At 45.4% G+C, this 17,598-nt stretch overlaps 1 protein-coding gene across 1 annotated transcript; it reads left to right on the top strand.

Moving 5' to 3' along the window:
* Nucleotides 1-14,796: 14,796 nt before the first annotated feature.
* LOC309399370 (uncharacterized protein) lies at nt 14,797-17,155 on the top strand (the record flags this gene model as incomplete). Its single annotated transcript, XM_081967106.1, has 2 exons — nt 14,797-14,971; nt 15,180-17,155. The coding sequence occupies 2 exons, from the start codon at nt 14,797-14,799 to the stop codon at nt 15,872-15,874; spliced, it is 870 nt and encodes a 289-aa protein (XP_081823232.1). The 3' UTR covers nt 15,875-17,155.
* Nucleotides 17,156-17,598: the final 443 nt, after the last annotated feature.

Genomic DNA, 17,598 nt, shown 5'->3' with positions numbered 1-17,598 from the left:
AGCATTATTTTTTTGGGCGCAGCAGAGGGTGCTGTTGAGATAAACCCGGAAGTACGGTCGACGCGACGACGCTTGCCTGCGCTCCACCAGCTCTGAGCTGGTGGAGCGCAGGCAAGCGTCGTCGCGTCGACCGTACTTCCGGGTTTAGCGCGCGATCCGAGCCACAGTATACTAAATAATGGTAAGAGGCAAAGAGCCTCATTTATTTTGGCCGCGAGCCGCATGCGGCTCACGAGCCGCGTGTTCGCCACCACTGCTATAAAGCCTCTGGAGCCTGGGGAGGGCAAAAAATGGCTTTTAAAAAGGTGAACTCAACGCCTCGCGTGCCCTGACAAATGGCTCCGTGTGCCACCTGTGGCACGCATGCCATAGGTTCGCCATCACTGCCATATTGTATGGGTTGGCGAGTTTTTATGGGGCCAGGTTGCCAACCTGACTCCAACCCTCCTCCTTTCTCATCCGGGCTTGGGACCGGCAACGGCGGAATTATTATTATTATTATTATTATTATTATTATTATTATTATTATTATTATTATTATTATATTGCGTGGTTAATCTTTGGTGAGATTCACAGCCTTTGGGGCTGGTTGTTAGCTCAACAGCTCGAGTCCTAACCAAGGACCTAGGAACTATTAAGGTAATGTTGAAGGGTATAAGCTGTTCCAAGTAGGGCGGTTTTTTGTAGAATCAGAATGTTCAAGTCTGATAAATTTAAAATTTCCAAATAACGAGGTAGCCCTTTGGGTATTGCTCCAAGTGCTCCAATTACAATCGGGACAACATACAATTTCTTTTTCCACAGTCTCTCAACTTCAATTTGCAAGTCCCGGTACTTTGTGATTTTTTCTTGCTGTTTATCTTCAATTCGTGCATCTCCAGGTATTGCAATGTCAATGAACCATACTTTTTTCTTTTCAACTATTGTTATGTCAGGTGTGTTGTGGGCCAAGTGCGTGTCAGTCTGGATTCTGAAGTCCCACAAGATCTTGACTTTCTCATTCTCTAAAACCTTCTGAACCTGATTGTCCCAGTGGTTTTTGCTGTACTCAAATCCAAACTTTTGGCACAATTTCCAGTGAATGATCTTAGCAACGCGGTCATGATGATGTAGGTAGTCAGTTTGTGAAATTTTGCTGCACCCAGTGATCAAGTGGTTGACTCTCGTCTTTCTCATTACAGAGGTGACATTTGCTGTTGGTGGTAACATGTTGAATTTTTGCCTTCATGTAGTTTGTGGCTACATGGATAAGAATTGGAATACAATTACATACCGAGCCACAAGCTCCTATTGAACATTTATTGTTATGGCAAAAATGTAGGGATATAATAGAGTAGGTGAGGACTCATAAAATCAAGGCACCGTCTGTCAGCGTTCTAAATACCATGCATGAAATCAATCAGAGACCAAGGCAGAATCATCCGTAAAGTTCCAATGTAATCATACAGGCATGTTAGCACGTCTGTGGAATTCCAACTCTGATTTTCTTCCTGGAATTACACCCAGCTGAAAGTTCATGATCTTATCCCCACACCCATAATCCATCACATGTTCCAATCATCATCTTCCACGCTGGAATCTACACCCCTCTGTTTCCGGTCAGGTGTCGAGGTGTGGAGACAAAAGATGACCTTGAGCTTCTAGAAACGAATGACAATACATTCCACAATCCTACTCCTTTCTATTTCCCCCCTCCCAATTACTACACTAATGAAACAGCATAGGAAATTATAAGAAAGTGTGGCAGGCCAAAGATCTCCTCAGAAGAAAAATGTTTCCTGTAAAGAGAATAACATAAAAGTTAACATAACAATATTAACCACCTCTTCCTTCCCCCAGCCTATTGGGAAACTTCTTATGGAATTGTTTACTAACTTCTCCACTTTTAGGTCCAACTTTTCGCCCAGGTAGCTTCAGACAAAGGGTAACCCTTCCAACGCACTAAGTACTGTAAGCGACTCCTATTCAGCCTGGAGTCTACGATTTTTTCCACCTCCTTCCTCCATGTCTATGAATGAATGAATGGACACGCTAAAGAAAGGATGGGAGAATACGAAGAAGGCTCTAGCAGTTGCGGCAGAAACCTACAAGAAGCAAGCTGAGGAACATCGCTCGCTCCAAAACCTCTTCTAGGTGGGGGATAAAGTTTTTGTATCTACCAAATACATAAGATTAGGAATGCCTAGTAAGGGATTGGGTCCAAAATTTCTAGGTCCATTCCCAATAGTGAAGATAGTTAACCCATTTACAGTTCAACTCAGTCTACCCAGAAGTCTAAGGAAAATTGACCCAGAATTTCATTGTAGCTTGTTGAAACCAGTAATTGGGTCTAACATAAGAGCATCCACGCAAGCTCAATCTCCTCCTGTAGTAATAGAAGGGGAAACACAATCTGAGGTGGAAAAAATCGTAGATTTCAGGCTGAATAGGGGTCGCTTACAGTACTTAGTGCACTGGAAGGGTTACCCTTTGTCTGAAGCTACTTGGGTGAACAGTGGGAACCTAAACGTGGAGAAGTTAGGAAAACAATTCCATGAGAAGTTTCCCAATAGGCTGAGGGAAGGAAGAGGGGGTTAATTTTGTTATGTTAACTTTTATGTTATTCTCTTTACAGGAAACATTTTTCAACTGAGGAGATCTTTGGCCTGCCACACTTTCTTATAATTTCCTATGCTGTTTCATTAGTGTAGTAATTGGGAGGGGGGAATAGAAAGGAGTAGGATTGTGGAATGTATTGTTGTCATTCTTTTCTAGAAGCTCAAGGTCATCTTTTGTCTCTGCACCTCAACACCTGACCGGAAGCAGAGGTGTGTAGATGCCAGCGTGGAAGATGATGATTGGAACATGTGATGGGTTATGGGTGTGGGAATAAGATCATGAACTTTCAACCAGGTGGAATTCCAGGAAGAGAATCAGAGTGGGAATTCCACAGAAGTGCCTTTATGATTAAATTGGAACTTTGCAGATTGTCGTAAAGCTTTGATGTCTATTACAAATAAAGGAGAATATACTTTAGCGGACATGCTGAAGGCATGTTCAGACATAGGCACAAATGCATTCAAATGGATGCCTTAGCAGCTGCATTACAAAACGGGCACTTTGGTAAGCCCAAAGGAAATTGTTTTAATTGTAAAAAAACTTAGCCCTATAATTGGTGCATTAAAATTACGAGATCGTCCTTCTGATTTAATATAGTTGACAGCAGCGCAGAAGGAAGTATTTGACCAAAAAATCAATGCATTAAAATTAGTTTGGGTGGATAGATGTCAGGAAGATACACCTTTAACTATCATATTTATTCCCACTCAGAAACAACCTACAGCTGTCATGGCTCAAGAAATCATGCTACAGGGCAAGACTAAAAGTTCTTTATTAATTATAGAGTGGTTATATCTTTCACATAGTCCAGGACATACAATTAGTACACACAGTTCCCGGGATCTCTGCCAGAACGACCAAATCTTGAGGGTCCTTCTGTCCAAAGGCTAAATGATCTAGATATCCAGCCATAGGTTGAGCCACTACAGTAAGCCCTCACGATGTAATTTTATTCGTAATTGTATCCATATTGTGCGTTTTTAAGATAATTGTTCTGGTGTTTTACATTTTGATACACATTTTGTATAATTTCTTATTTTTGTTTTTGCAAGAATGCCATCATACAAAATAAATAAATAACTCATATGGGTTTTCTGAATGTTGGTGCTCTGCAAAACCATCCCCCGTTATTTGAAACTCTTTAACTTGTCAAATGGTCCACATAGTCTCAGATGTCCTGTTTGAAAAGGAAGCTAACATAACCTAAAGGCTCAAATAGGGCCCCCACTGCAGCACCTCCCCAGCCCACATGTGGCCTTCCACAGACCTCCCCCACCCTGAGACCCCCTGGGCACTGCTGGCAGCCCCACTCGGTCCCCAAAGGTATTGGGCCTGCTTTCCTGTCCTCCTGGGGTCCCATGGCCTCATCCCCATCTGCCGGTCATTCCTCACTTTTTTATTTATTTATATCCCATCTTTATTATTTTTGCAAGGCGGTGCATATATCCAACACATTTTTCCTCATTTCCCCGCAAGGACTCTGTAAGGTCAGTTGGGCTGAGATGAGGTGGCTGGTTTAGGTCATCTTTCTTCCATGCCCAAGGTCCTGGTCCTCACACTTGCGACCATTGTCCCTATTCTACAATGTGATCTTTAGCGTACGCTGACTGAATTGTGAGGCTGTGAGATCGATCCTATGTAGAAGCAGATATTCCTCGTTCTGGGCACAATATCTGCTGATATTGTATGCTCATATTGTATATATGTTCAGCACATACATCTGCAGAAACAAACTCTGCCTTGGTGACAGGAAGGGCATTCGGCCAGTAAAGACTCAGCTCTGGAACTTCGGGTAAAAACAGCATTGAGGGAGATTGAAGAAGCATGCAAGTCAAAATAGGCAAGGAAACAGGAAGAGAATCCATCCTGAATATCTACAGAACACCTGGCTCAGGAATTCTGGGAGTTGAAGTCCAGAGGTCATAAAGGGGGCATAGCTCCCCACCCCTGCCTTAACTGAACTTCCCTTCCACAAGGAAGGAATAAGGCAGTGGGGTGCCCCAAGGTTCTGCCTGGGCCCCAATACTCTTTAATTATCAGGGTAGGATAAGGATAGGGTGGAGAATGGAAGGGAAGAGAACAGAGCTGGAAGGGACCTTCCTTGTCTCCAAATCTGGGCCTTCGCTTAGTGTCAAAGCCCAATTGATTGCCAAACACAAGGTGTGAGATCAGAATATACTTTTATTTTGGTACCAAAATAGAAGGATCCTGGCCTTGAAAGCCACCAAGGCCCTGATTACAGTTTTACACTCAACTTTTATACTCCAAGGTGAGTCTCACACATCCCCTTGCCCTCACACTAATAACGCCTATAATATTTATTGGTTACCCGAGTTACAGTCCCCCTGAAAGACTTTTATACCTGTTATGCTAAATAGCTAAATCTCAGGCCACCTGTTGCCTACCCAGGTCACAGGTATCTTGCAAAGTTTCTAGTTTCATGTTGCAGCTATGTGGTTTTTGGGGTTTCTTTGTAAGGGAGCTATTCTTGCATTCAACTTCCTGGCTAAGTGGTTTCTGACAGGTAAGTTGTTTGCCTTCTGTGGAGATTGGATGGTTCAGAAAACAATTGCAATAGAGTCCAAGGGTCCAGAATGAGAAGTGAGGAAGGCCCAGGTAAGCACCCAGGAAGGTGGACTAAATTATGATTACGCTCAGGTGTCACGAAGAATATTCCACAAAAGGAAAATAAGGAGAGAAACTAGACAGAAGTTCCTGAACTACAAAATGAAAAAAAAAAACTATTCCGAAATATATTTTATCTTCTTTCCTTAATGATTTGTCCTGTCACCCCCTCCCACAATGCAGGCTCCCCACAACAATAAAAACGAGTCTTAACATTTGCAAACTGCCAGGAGTCTCCGGGGACCAGGAAATCTGACTCATAATCATTATAAGACACGGAAGGTTGGCTACATTCAAGGCTTCTTTCAGGCTGGCAATAGCCATCGGGACCTCGCCCGCCCTTCCTTCCAGCGGGGAGAGGAAGAGGGTCTTGATGCCAGGCGGCCAGAAGCACCTGGAGTGGGGGGTGCTGGTGGGGGAGACCCAGCTGCAACCTCCCTTCTCCCCCCAGGAGGAAAGGGGGCCACCCGGAGACGCCCACGGGGCTTCTGCAGGCTTAAAAGGGGGGGGGGAGTAAGGAGCAGCTCCGGGGAGGCAGACGAAAGCCGAGGCCGGCGAGGGAAACCCCCGTCCGTTCCCGTCCATTGCAGAAACCTTTGGGAATCCCCCAATCGCCTCCCGCCCCAATTTCGCCAAGGCGGGCGGAGGGGAGGGGGCGGAAGGGAGGAGCCAAGCAAGGGGTGGGGCAAAAGCGGACGGGAGGAAAGCCAGGAAGTCGGCAGCTGCAGAGTCGAGCAGGGGGCGTGGTTCTGTGCCCGCCCGCCAATGGGATGGCGTAGAAGTTTCCCCGATGCAAATGACGCGTCCTGGCAGGGAAAGGGATTTCCTTTTCCTGGCGGAGCTTGTCTGAAAACGGGACGGAGGCCGCTCTGGCCCTCACTTTTGGAATCGGAGAAGCGACGGAAAGACTTTTCCGATTCGGGCGCGCATGCGGCCTGATGCAGGTAGGGCGCAGGGGACGCCCGGAGTTGCAGTCCGGGAGGGTCCTCCCTAGGAGGGAAGCCTGTGAGGGAGGGCAGGCGGAGGCTTCGGCCTGGGCATCCTCTGTGGGGAAGAGGACGCAGCCGTGACTCGCCTCTTTCTCTCCCCTGCAGGAGGACGGAGGAGCCCGGCGGGGAAGGAAGGAAGGAAACGCCGCTTAACAGCAGGAGGTCCCGGCGCGGCTTCCCCGGGAGACGGCGGAGAAAGGCCGGGAGGCTCCGGGGCTGCAGGCGGGATGAGCCCAGGGGGACCCCGGGTAAAGCGGCTGCCTGGAGGGCGACGCGGGGAGAAGGAATCGGGCGGAGACCCCGAGACGGTCCTGAAGGGCGGAGGGTCCTTCGGAAGAGCCCGGAATCCCCAAAGGATCCAGGAGGAAGAAGAGGAATATCAGTGCCCGGAATGCGACAAATCCTTCCAGAGAAACGACCTTCTTCAGAGGCACCTAAGGGTCCATTCAGGAGAGAAACCATTTAAATGCTTGGAGTGTGGAAAGAGCTTCAGTCAGAGGAGCCACCTTTATACACATCAAAGGACCCACATAGGAGAAAAACCTCATAAATGCCTGGAGTGTGGAAAGAGCTTCAGTCAGAGGAGCCACCTTTATACACATCAAACGATCCACTCAGGAGAAAAACCTCATAAATGCCTGGAGTGTGGAAAGAGCTTCAGTCAGAGGAGCCACCTTTATACACATCAAAGGACCCACATAGGAGAAAAACCTCATAAATGCCTGGAGTGTGGAAAGAGCTTCAGTCAGAGGAGCAAGCTTTATAAACATCAAAGGATCCATTCAGGAGAAAAACCTCATGAATGCCTGGAGTGTGGAAAGAGCTTCAGTCAGAGGGGCAACCTTTATACACATGAAACGATCCACATAGGAGAAAAACCTCATAAATGCCTGGAGTGTGGAAAGAGCTTCAGTCAGAGGAGCAACCTTTATACACATCAAACGATCCACTCAGGAGAAAAACCTCATAAATGCCTGGAGTGTGGAAAGAGCTTCAGTCAGAGGAGCCACCTTTATACACATCAAACGATCCACTCAGGAGAAAAACCTCATAAATGCCTGGAGTGTGGAAAGAGCTTCAGTCAGAGGAGCCACCTTTATACACATCAAAGGACCCACATAGGAGAAAAACCTCATAAATGCCCGGAGTGTGGAAAGAGCTTCAGTCAGAGGAGCAAGCTTTATAAACATCAAAGGATCCATTCAGGAGAAAAACCTCATGAATGCCTGGAGTGTGGAAAGAGCTTCAGTCAGAGGGGCAACCTTTATACACATCAAACGATCCACATAGGAGAAAAACCTCATAAATGCCTGGAGTGTGGAAAGAGCTTCAGTCAGAGGGGCAACCTTTATACACATCAAACGATCCACTCAGGAGAAAAACCTCATAAATGCCTGGAGTGTGGAAAGAGCTTCAGTCAGAGGAGCAACCTTTATACACATCAAACGATCCACTCAGGAGAAAAACCTCATAAATGCCTGGAGTGTGGAAAGAGCTTCAGTCAGAGGAGCCACCTTTATACACATCAAACGATCCACTCAGGAGAAAAACCTCATAAATGCCTGGAGTGTGGAAAGAGCTTCAGTCAGAGGAGCCACCTTTATACACATCAAAGGATCCATTCAGGAGAAAAACCTCATAAGTGCCTGGAGTGTGGAAAGAGCTTCAGTCAGAGGAGCAGCCTTTATACACATCAAAGGATCCACTCAGGAGAAAAACCTCACAAATGCATTGAGTGTGGAAAAAGCTTCAATCAGAGGAGCCACCTTTATATACATCAAAGGATCCACTCAGGAGAAAAACGTCATAAATGTCTGGAGTGTGGAAAGAGCTTCAGTCAGAGGGGCAACCTTTATACACATCAAAGGATCCACATAGGAGAAAATGCCTGGAGTGTGGAAAGAGCTTCAGTAACAGAAGCTACCTTTATCAACATCAAAGGATCCATTCAGGAGAAAAACCTCATAAATGACTGGAGTGTGGAAAGAGCTTCAGTATCAGAAACTACCTTTATCAACATCAAAGGATCCATTCAGGAGAAAAACCTCATAAATGCCTGGAGTGTGGAAAGAGCTTCAATCAAAAGGGAAAGCTTGTTAAACATCAAATAATCCACACTAGAGAGAAACTCTACAAATTCCTTGAGTGCGGAAAGGGCGTAGAGGCCTCCATGGACACCAAATTATGCACATGGGAATTTGAGAAGTCACAAAGTGTATATCTCAAGAATTGAATTGAATTGCGTGTTTAATTTGACCAAGTGCAAACAGTCACACTAGCAATTTGTCCCTAGTGCACAAGCTCTTAGTGTTCTTACAAAGGAACGGAATAATGATATTCATGATAATTATTATTCCAGTAAGAGAGTTGAGCCCAAGGATGGAAACTATCTTTAAACCTCTTTGTTCGGCTGGCTATACTTTGATGTCTTCTGCCCGATGGTAGAAGTGCAAAGAGACACTGACCAGGGTGTGAATCATCTCTGAGTATCTTTAAAGATGTTTGATTTAAATTTAAATAAAATACCTTTTCTGTATATTTTTTTAAATCTATTTTTATCCATTCTGATTTCTTCCATGGAATAAACTCTTCTTTTGTACTTTTTCTACTGTGCGGAGTATAAAATGAAACCAGATTCTGTTTCCTGGATTCCCTGTTTTCATTAAGCGAAATCTCTTAATACTCTAATAAATTGCTTTTAAATGGACATCCCACTTGGTGCCTAATTGAAGCAAGTGTGCTTTGCCTTGAATCTAGGGCTAATTTGGCCTTCATTGTTGTGGGTCACTTCCGGTTTGCTCGGAGGGTGGTTTTAAGCGCTCCGAAGGCTTCAGGGTAGCCTCCCGATGGTCCCTGAAGCCTCCGGAGGGCCTCGGCGGGGGGGAATGCTCTTTTCGCCCTCCCCAGTATCCTATAAAGCCTCTGGAGCCTGGGGAGGGCGAAAAATGGCTTTTAAAAAGGTGAACTCAACGCCTCGCGTGCCCTGACAAATGGCTCCGTGTGCCACCTGTGGCACGCATGCCATAGGTTCGCCATCACTGCCATATTGTATGGGTTGGCGAGTTTTTATGGGGCCAGGTTGTCAACCTGACTCCAACCCTCCTCCTTTCTCATCCGGGCTTGGCAGAATAATAATAATAATAATAATAATAATAATAATAATAATAATAATAATTATTATTATTATTATTATTATTATTATTATTATTATTATTATTATTATTATTATTATTATTATTATTATTATTATTATTATTATTATTATTATTATATTGCGTGGTTAATCTTTGGTGAGATTCACAGCCTTTGGGGCTGGTTGGTAGCTCAACAGCTCGAGTCCTAACCAAGGACCTAGGAACTATTAAGGTAATGTTGAAGGGTATAAGCTGTTCCAAGTAGGGCGGTTTTTTGTAGAATCAGAATGTTCAAGTCTGATAAATTTAAAATTTCCAAATAACGAGGTAGCCCTTTGGGTATTGCTCCAAGTGCTCCAATTACAATCGGGACAACATACAATTTCTTTTTCCACAGTCTCTCAACTTCAATTTGCAAGTCCCAGTACTTTGTGATTTTTTCTTGCTGTTTATCTTCAATTCGTGCATCTCCAGGTATTGCAATGTCAATGAACCATACTTTTTTCTTTTCAACTATTGTTATGTCAGGTGTGTTGTGGGCCAAGTGCGTGTCAGTCTGGATTCTGAAGTCCCACAAGATCTTGACTTTCTCATTCTCTAAAACCTTCTGAACCTGATTGTCCCAGTGGTTTTTGCTGTACTCAAATCCAAACTTTTGGCACAATTTCCAGTGAATGATCTTAGCGACGCGGTCATAGCGTTGTAGGTAGTCAGTTTGTGAAATTTTGCTGCACCCAGTGATCAAGTGGTTGACTGTCTCGTCTTTCTCATTACAGAGGTGACATTTGCTGTTGGTGGTAACATGTTGAATTTTTGCCTTCATGTAGTTTGTGGCTAAGGCTTGTTCTTGAGCTGCCAAAATAAAGCTGCTCCTGATCTTAACCAGTTCCAAGTTAGCTTTTGGTCAGCTTTGCCTTCAATACTTTTCAAGTATTGGCTATGCATAGCTTTGTTTTTCCAATTTTTAGCTCGCTTCTCAGTTACTTCTTTCTTATATGCAGCTTTTGACTAAATTGTCTTTAAAAGGTGTGGAGTTAATTGGTTACTCAGTAGCTGGCAAACCACACTGTGATAATCAAAGTCCACATTTCTTCCTCTTAATCCTTTGCTTACAAGAAGAGACGATGGAATTTGCACATAGACACATTCCATGCAGTAAGAAATTAACTAGTAAACATATGGGTCACATTTCTATATCATGAATTGTTCACGAGGAAAGCATGTATCTGTAAACCAATCAGTATTTGCCAAGTAGATTTTCTTTCCAATGAGCTTTTGCTATTCCGAGAAGCTTGACAATAAAAGGGAGCACTGGGGAAATACTCGGTGTGCCTCCCCACACAACCTTACTCCTGTCTGCTTCTGCTTTTCTACGTTACCAACATCTGGTGACCCCGATGTGATTCCCTCATACTCATTCGGCCGGACGAGGCCAGGTGCACCACAACGAACTTCGCTCCCAATTTTACGTGAGTATGGGGCGGGGGGAACTGTCAGCTCCACAGAAGGTTCATGCAAAAGAGCTGCAGAAATTACTTAAATATAATGAGGTGACAGGAATTAAGTCTACATGAGTTAGAAAACTCAGTAAGTGAAATACGTTGTCAATGTCCCTGGTATCCCGAGGCAAGAACTTGGGAATTAGGGGACTGGATAAGAATTGGAATACAATTACATACCGAGCCACAAGCTCCTATTGAACATTTATTGTTATGGCAAAAATGTAGGGATATAATAGAGTAGGTGAGGACTTATAAACTCAAGGCACCGTCTGTCAGCGTTCTAAATACCATGCATGAAATCAATCAGAGACCAAGGCAGAATCATCCGTAAAGTTCCAATGTAATCATACAGGCATGTTAGCACGTCTGTGGAATTCCAACTCTGATTTTCTTCCTGGAATTCCACCCAGCTGAAAGTTCATGATCTTATCCCCACACCCATAATCCATCACATGTTCCAATCATCATCTTCCATGCTGGCATCTACACCTCTCTGTTTCCGGTCAGGTGTTGAGGTGCGGAGACAAAAGATGACCTTGAGCTTCTAGAAAAGAATGACAACAATACATTCCACAATCCTACTCCATTCTATTCCCCCCTCCCAACTACTACACTAATGAAACAGCATAGGAAATTATAAGAAAGTGTGGCAGGCCAAAGATCCTAAAAAGAACATAACTACAGGCCTGACAGGCGGCCTCTCCTCAGAAGAAAAACATTTCCTGTAAAGAGAATAACATAAAAGTTAACATAACAAAATTAACCACCTCTTCCTTCCCCCAGCCTATTGGGAAACTTCTCATGGAATTGTTTACTAACTTCTCCACTTTTAAGTCCAACGCTTCACCCAAGTAGCTTCAGACAAAGGGTAACCCTTCCAACGCACTAAGTACTGTAAGCGACTCCTATTCAGCCTGGAGTCTACGATTTTTTCCACCTCAGATTGTGTTTCCCCTTCTATCACTACAGGAGGAGATTGAGCTTGCGTGGATGTTCTTTTGTTAGACCCAATTACTGGTTTCAACAAGCTACAATGAAATTCTGGGTCAATTTTCCTTAGACTTCTGGGTAGACCGAGTTGAACTGTAACTGGGTTAACTATCTTCACTATTGGGAATGGACCTAGAAATTTTGGAGCCTATTCCTTACTAGGCATTCCTAATCTTATGTATTTGGTAGACACAAAAACCTTGTCCCCCACACGGTAGGGGTTTTGGAGAGAGCGATGTTTATCAGCTTGCTTCTTGTAGGCTTCTGCCGCAACTGCTAGAGCCTTCTTCGTATTCTCCCATCCTTTCTTTAGCGTGTCCATTCATTCATTCATAGACATGGAGGAAGGAGGTTCTCTAGGCAACTCAGGCATGGCAACAATTTCCATGCCACTGGTAATCTTGAAAGGAATAAATCCACTGCTGCTGTGGACCGCATTGTTGTACGTCACTTCGGCGAAGGATAGCAAGTCCGACCAGTTGTCTCGCTGATAGTCCACAAAACACTGGAGGTATTGTTCCACCACCGCATTGGCTCTCTCTGCTGCGCAGTTCATACTGGGATGAACCTCTGAGCTCAGTTCTTTTGTGGACCCAATGGATCTCAGGACCTCTCTCCAGAACTTGGCTGTGAACTGGACCCCGCGGTCTGAAATGATCCTCTTGGGTACTCCGTGCAGGCGATAAATGTGTTTCACAAACATTTTTGCTAATTTGTTTGCGGATGGCAATCCTGAGCAAGGAATGAAGTGTGCCTGCTTAGAAAACAAATCAATAACTGTCCAGATTACTCTGTTCCCATTGCTGTCTGGGAGTTCCACGATGAAGTCCATGGCAGGTTAGTGCTCTCTGCTGCAGGTGCTGCAGGTTCTGGGCTCTTGGATTCAATCATCCCTGGTTGGCCCTTTTCCTCCTCCGAGGCCTCCCCCTTGGTAGGACACTTCCTCACCTTAAGTTGGGGATCCTCTTCCAGAGGTTGTTGGCCCAGATGACACTCCTTTCTATTCCCCCCTCCCAACTACTACACTAATGAAACAGCATAGGAAATTATAAGAAAGTGTGGCAGGCCAAAGATCCTAAAAAGAACTTAAAAGACCTAAAAAGACCCCCAACTTAAGCTGACAAAAGAGTCCTATCAAGGGGGAGGCCTCAGAGGAGTGTCAAAGCCCAATTGATTGCCAAACACAAGGTGTGAGATAAGAATATACTTTTATTTTGGTACCAAAATAGAAGGATCCTGGCCTTGAAAGCCACCAAGGCCCTGATTACAGTTTTACACTCAATTTTTATACTCCAAGGTGAGTCTCACACATCCCCTTGCCCTCACACAAATAGCGCCTATAATATTTATTGGTTACCCGAGTTACAGTCCCCCTGAAAGACTTTTATGCCTGTTATGCTAAATAGCTAAATCTCAGGCCACCTGTTGCCTACCCCAGGTCTCTAGGGTTAATTGATTAATCAATAGTTGGCAAACCACATTGATGAAATCAGTCAAAATCCACATTCCTTCCTCTCTTAATCATTTGGCGCTTAATCTCTTATGCTTACAAAAAGAGACAATGAAATTTAAACTAGACATCACATTCCATGCAGCAAAATATTAACTAGTAGAGAGTCATGAAGTGTCCATGAAGTATCCATGAGGTGTTCATAAGGAAAGCATGCATTTGTAAACCAATCAAAAGTTGCCAAGTGTATTTTCTGTCCAATGAGCTTTTACTATTCTGAGAAGTTTGACAATAAAAGGGAGCCCCAATGTTCTGAGTTGGTGCCCTTCGGGGTACCTTCCATCGGGTGGCCTTCCCAGCACAACCTTACTCCTGTCTGCATCTGCTTTTCTACGTCACCAACACAGGTCACAGGTATCTTGCAAAGTTTCTGGTTTCATGTTGCAGCTATGTGGTTTTCGGGGTTTCCTTCTAAGGGAGCTATTCTTGCATTCAACTTCCTGGCTAAGTGGTTTCTGACAGGTAAGTTGTTTGCCTTCTGTGGAGATTGGATGGTTCAGAAAACAATTGGGAGAGAGTCCAAGGGTCCAGAAAGGGAAGCGAGGAAGGCCCAGGGAAGCACCCAGGAAGGTGGACTAAATTATGATTACGCTCAGGTGTCACGAAGAATATTCCACAAAAGGAAAATAAGGCAAGGAGAGAAACTAGACAGAAGTTCCTGAACTACAAAATGAAAAAAAAACCAGTATTCTGAAATCACTTTTATCTTCTTCCCTTAATGATTTGGCCCCTCACCCCCTCCCACAATGTAGACGCCCCACAATAATAAAAAGGTGTCTGAACATTTGCAAACTGCCAGGAGTCTCTGGGAATCAGGGAATTTAAATAATAGATATTATAACAATACATGGCTGCATTCAAGGCTTCTTTCAGGCTGGCAATAGCCATCGCCACCTCGCCCTTCCTTCCAGGGGGGGAGAGGAAGGGGGTCTTGATGCCAGGTGGGCAGGAGCACCTGGACTGGGGGGGGGCTCGTGGGGGACTCCCAGCTGCAATCCCCCTTCTCCCCCCAGGAGGAAAGGGGGCCACCCGGAGATGCCCACGGGGCTGCAGGCTTGATGGGGCGGGGTAGGGAGCAGCTCCGTGGAGGCAGAAAGGGTTCCCGCAGGAGAAAACCGAGGCAGGCGAGAGAAACTTCCGTCCGTTCCCGTCCATTGACGCCCACGGGGCTGCTGGAGGCTTAAAAGGGGGGGGGGGACTAAGGAGCAGCTCCGGGAGGCAGACGAAAGCCGAGGCCGGCGAGGGAAAGCTCCCTCCGTTCCCGTCCATTGCAGAAACCTTTGGGAATCCCGCAATCGCTTCCCGCCCCAATTTCGCCAAGGCGGGCGGAGGGGAGGGGGCGGAAGGGCGGAGCCAAGCGAGGCGGGAGCAGAAGCGGACATGAGGAAAGCCAGGAAGTCGGCAGCTGCAGAGTCGAGCAGGGGGCGTGGTTCTGTGCCCGCCCGCCAATGGGATGGCGTGGAAGTTTCCCCGATGCAAATGTCCTGGCAGGGAAAGGGATTTCCTTTTCCTGGCGGAGCTTGTTTGAAAACGGGACGGAAGCCGCTCTGGCCATCACTTTTCGAATCCGAGAACCGACGGAGAGATTTCGTTTGATTCGGGTGCGCATGCGGCCTGAAGCAGGTAGGGAGCAGGGGACGCCGGGATTCGCAGTCCGGGATGATCCTGGGCAGAAGGGAGGCCTGTGAGGAAGGAGAGGCCGGGGCGCCCGAGGCCGCGTCTGGTGGGGGGAAGCTGGGAAGGAGAGCCGTGGGAGGCGGAGGCTTCGGCCTGGGGTCCCCCTGCGGGGAAGAGGACGCAGCCGTGACTCGCCTCTTTCTCTCCCCTGCAGGAGGAGGGAGGAGCCCGGCGGGGAAGGAAGGAAGGAAGCGCCGCCTGAGAGCAGGAGGTCCCAGCGCCAGTTCCCCGGGAGACGGCGGAGAAAGGCCGGGAGGCTCCGGGGCTGCAGGCGGGATGAGCCCAGAGGGACCCCGGGTTAAGCGGCTGCCTGGAGGGCGATGCGGGGAGAAGGAAACGGGCGGAGACCCCGAGACGGTCCTGAAGGGCGGAGGGTCCTTCGGAAGAGCCCGGAATCCCGAAAGGATCCAGGAGGAAGAAGAGGAATATCAGTGCCCGGAATGCGAAAAATGCTTCAAGAGAAACGACGATCTTCAGAGCCACCTAAGGGTCCATTCAGGAGAGAAACCATTTAAATGCATGGAGTGTGGAAAGAGCTTCAGTCTGAGGAGCAACCTTTATATACATCAGAGGAGCCACACAGGAGAAAAACCTCACAAATGCCTGGAATGTGGAAAGAGCTTCAGTCATACGAGCAGCCTTTATGAACATCAAAGGATCCACTCAGGAGAAAAACCTCACAAATGCTTGGAGTGTGGAAAAAGCTTCTGTCAGAGGAGCAACCTTTATCATCATCAAAAGATCCACACAGGAGAAAAACCTCATAAATGCCTGGAATGTGGAAAGAGCTTCAGTTATAGGGGCAATCTTTATAAACATCAAAGGATCCATTGGGTAGAGAAACCGTAGAAGTGCCTGGAGTGTGGAGAGTCCTTCGGAAGACCACAGAATCCCCAAAGGATCCAAGAAGGAAGGAATATCAATGCCAGGAATATTAAAAATCCCTCAGAAGAAATAGACATGTTCAGAGCCACCTAAGGGTCCATTCAGGAGAGAAACCATTTAAATGTCTTGAGTGTGGAAAGAGCTTCAGTTGGAGGAACAGTCTTTATAGACATCAAAGGATCCACACTGGAGAAAAACCTCATAAATGCCTGGAATGTGGAAAGAGTTTCAGTCACAGGAGTAACCTTTATATACATCAGAGGAGCCACACAGGAGAAAAACCTCATAAATGTCTAGAGTGTGGAAAGAGCTTCAGTGTAAGGAACTGTCTTAATATCCATCAAAGAATCCACTCAGGAGAAAAACCCTACAAATGTCTGGAATATGGAAAGAGCTTCAGTCTCAGGAGCAGCCTTTACGGACATCAAAGGATCCACACAGCAGAAAAACCTCATAAATGCCTGGAATGTGGAAAGAGGTTCAGTCGGAGGAGCACCCTTTATAAACATCAAAGGAGCCACACAGGAGAAAAACCTCATAAATACCTGGAGTGTGGAAAGAGCTTCAGTCAGAAGGGAAAGCTGGTTAAGCATGAAATAATCCACACTAGAGAGGAACCCAACAAATGCCTGGAGTGTGGAGAGAGCTATACTGAGCGTAGAGACCTCCATGGTCACTAGATAATTTATGTGGGAGAAAAATGATAAACCTGCCTTAATGTGAGAAGTGTGAGTGTATCTCAGGAATTGAATTGAATTGTGTATTCAATTTGTCCCATTGTGAATAGAAACGCTAGGAATTTGTCCCTAGTGCACAAACTCTCAGTGTCCTTACAAAGGAACAGAATAATGATATCCATGATAATTATATTTACAATAAGAGGCTTGAGTAAAGAAGGCATTAAGTAAAGTAAATAATTGCCAAATAAGGGACTTTCCCAGACTGATTAATAAAGGACTTTCTCAATTGTACATGTGACATGTTTCAACTGGCTGAAATTGTACCTTTTCGCAACAGACTTGGGTGACTCATGATGCCATTTCCCATGTGAATGTTCTCTTTTTAATGCAATGCTCATTTCAATGCTTGTGCTTAATATTATGGGATGTTACTGTCCATGTCTCTGATGTAACTGTAGCTGAGCAGGATGATTTCTTACAACTTTTAAAAGTCTGATTTAAATTTTAAAAAAAACTTATCCCATTCTGATTTCTTCCATGGAATAAACTCTTCTTTTGTACTTTTTCTACTGTGTGGAGTATAAAATTAAACCAGATTCTGTGTCCGGGATCCCCTGTTTTCATTAATGGAAATTTCTTAATACTCTTAATAAATTGCCTTTAAATGGACATCCCACTTGGTGCCTAATTGAAGCAAGTGTGCTTTGCCTTGAATCTAGGGCTAATTTGGCCTTCATTGTTGTGGGTGTGAAGGAGCTTCTCCCTGTCATTATTTGATATAATCTATATGGGTTTTCCAAATGTTAGTACTATGTAAGGTCATCCCTTAAGATCTGACACTCTTTTTTCTGTTTGATTCCCTGAATGGTCCCCTTCTCTTCCAGCAGAAATAGCTATGAGGGACGCTCTGAGGCCAACAAAGCTCTGTGAGATATGAGTCACATTCTCCTCCATCCTTTTAGCTTAAATGCCTGGTTTTCCCCAGGCACTGGGGGATCAGACAATGAG

The sequence above is a fragment of the Natrix helvetica genome, assembly GCF_964273705.1.
Source record: "Natrix helvetica genome assembly, chromosome: 15".
Classification (NCBI taxonomy): Eukaryota; Metazoa; Chordata; class Lepidosauria; order Squamata; family Natricidae; genus Natrix; species Natrix helvetica.
Note: the sequence above shows the minus strand (reverse complement) of the source record. Positions and strands in the feature narration are given on the sequence as shown.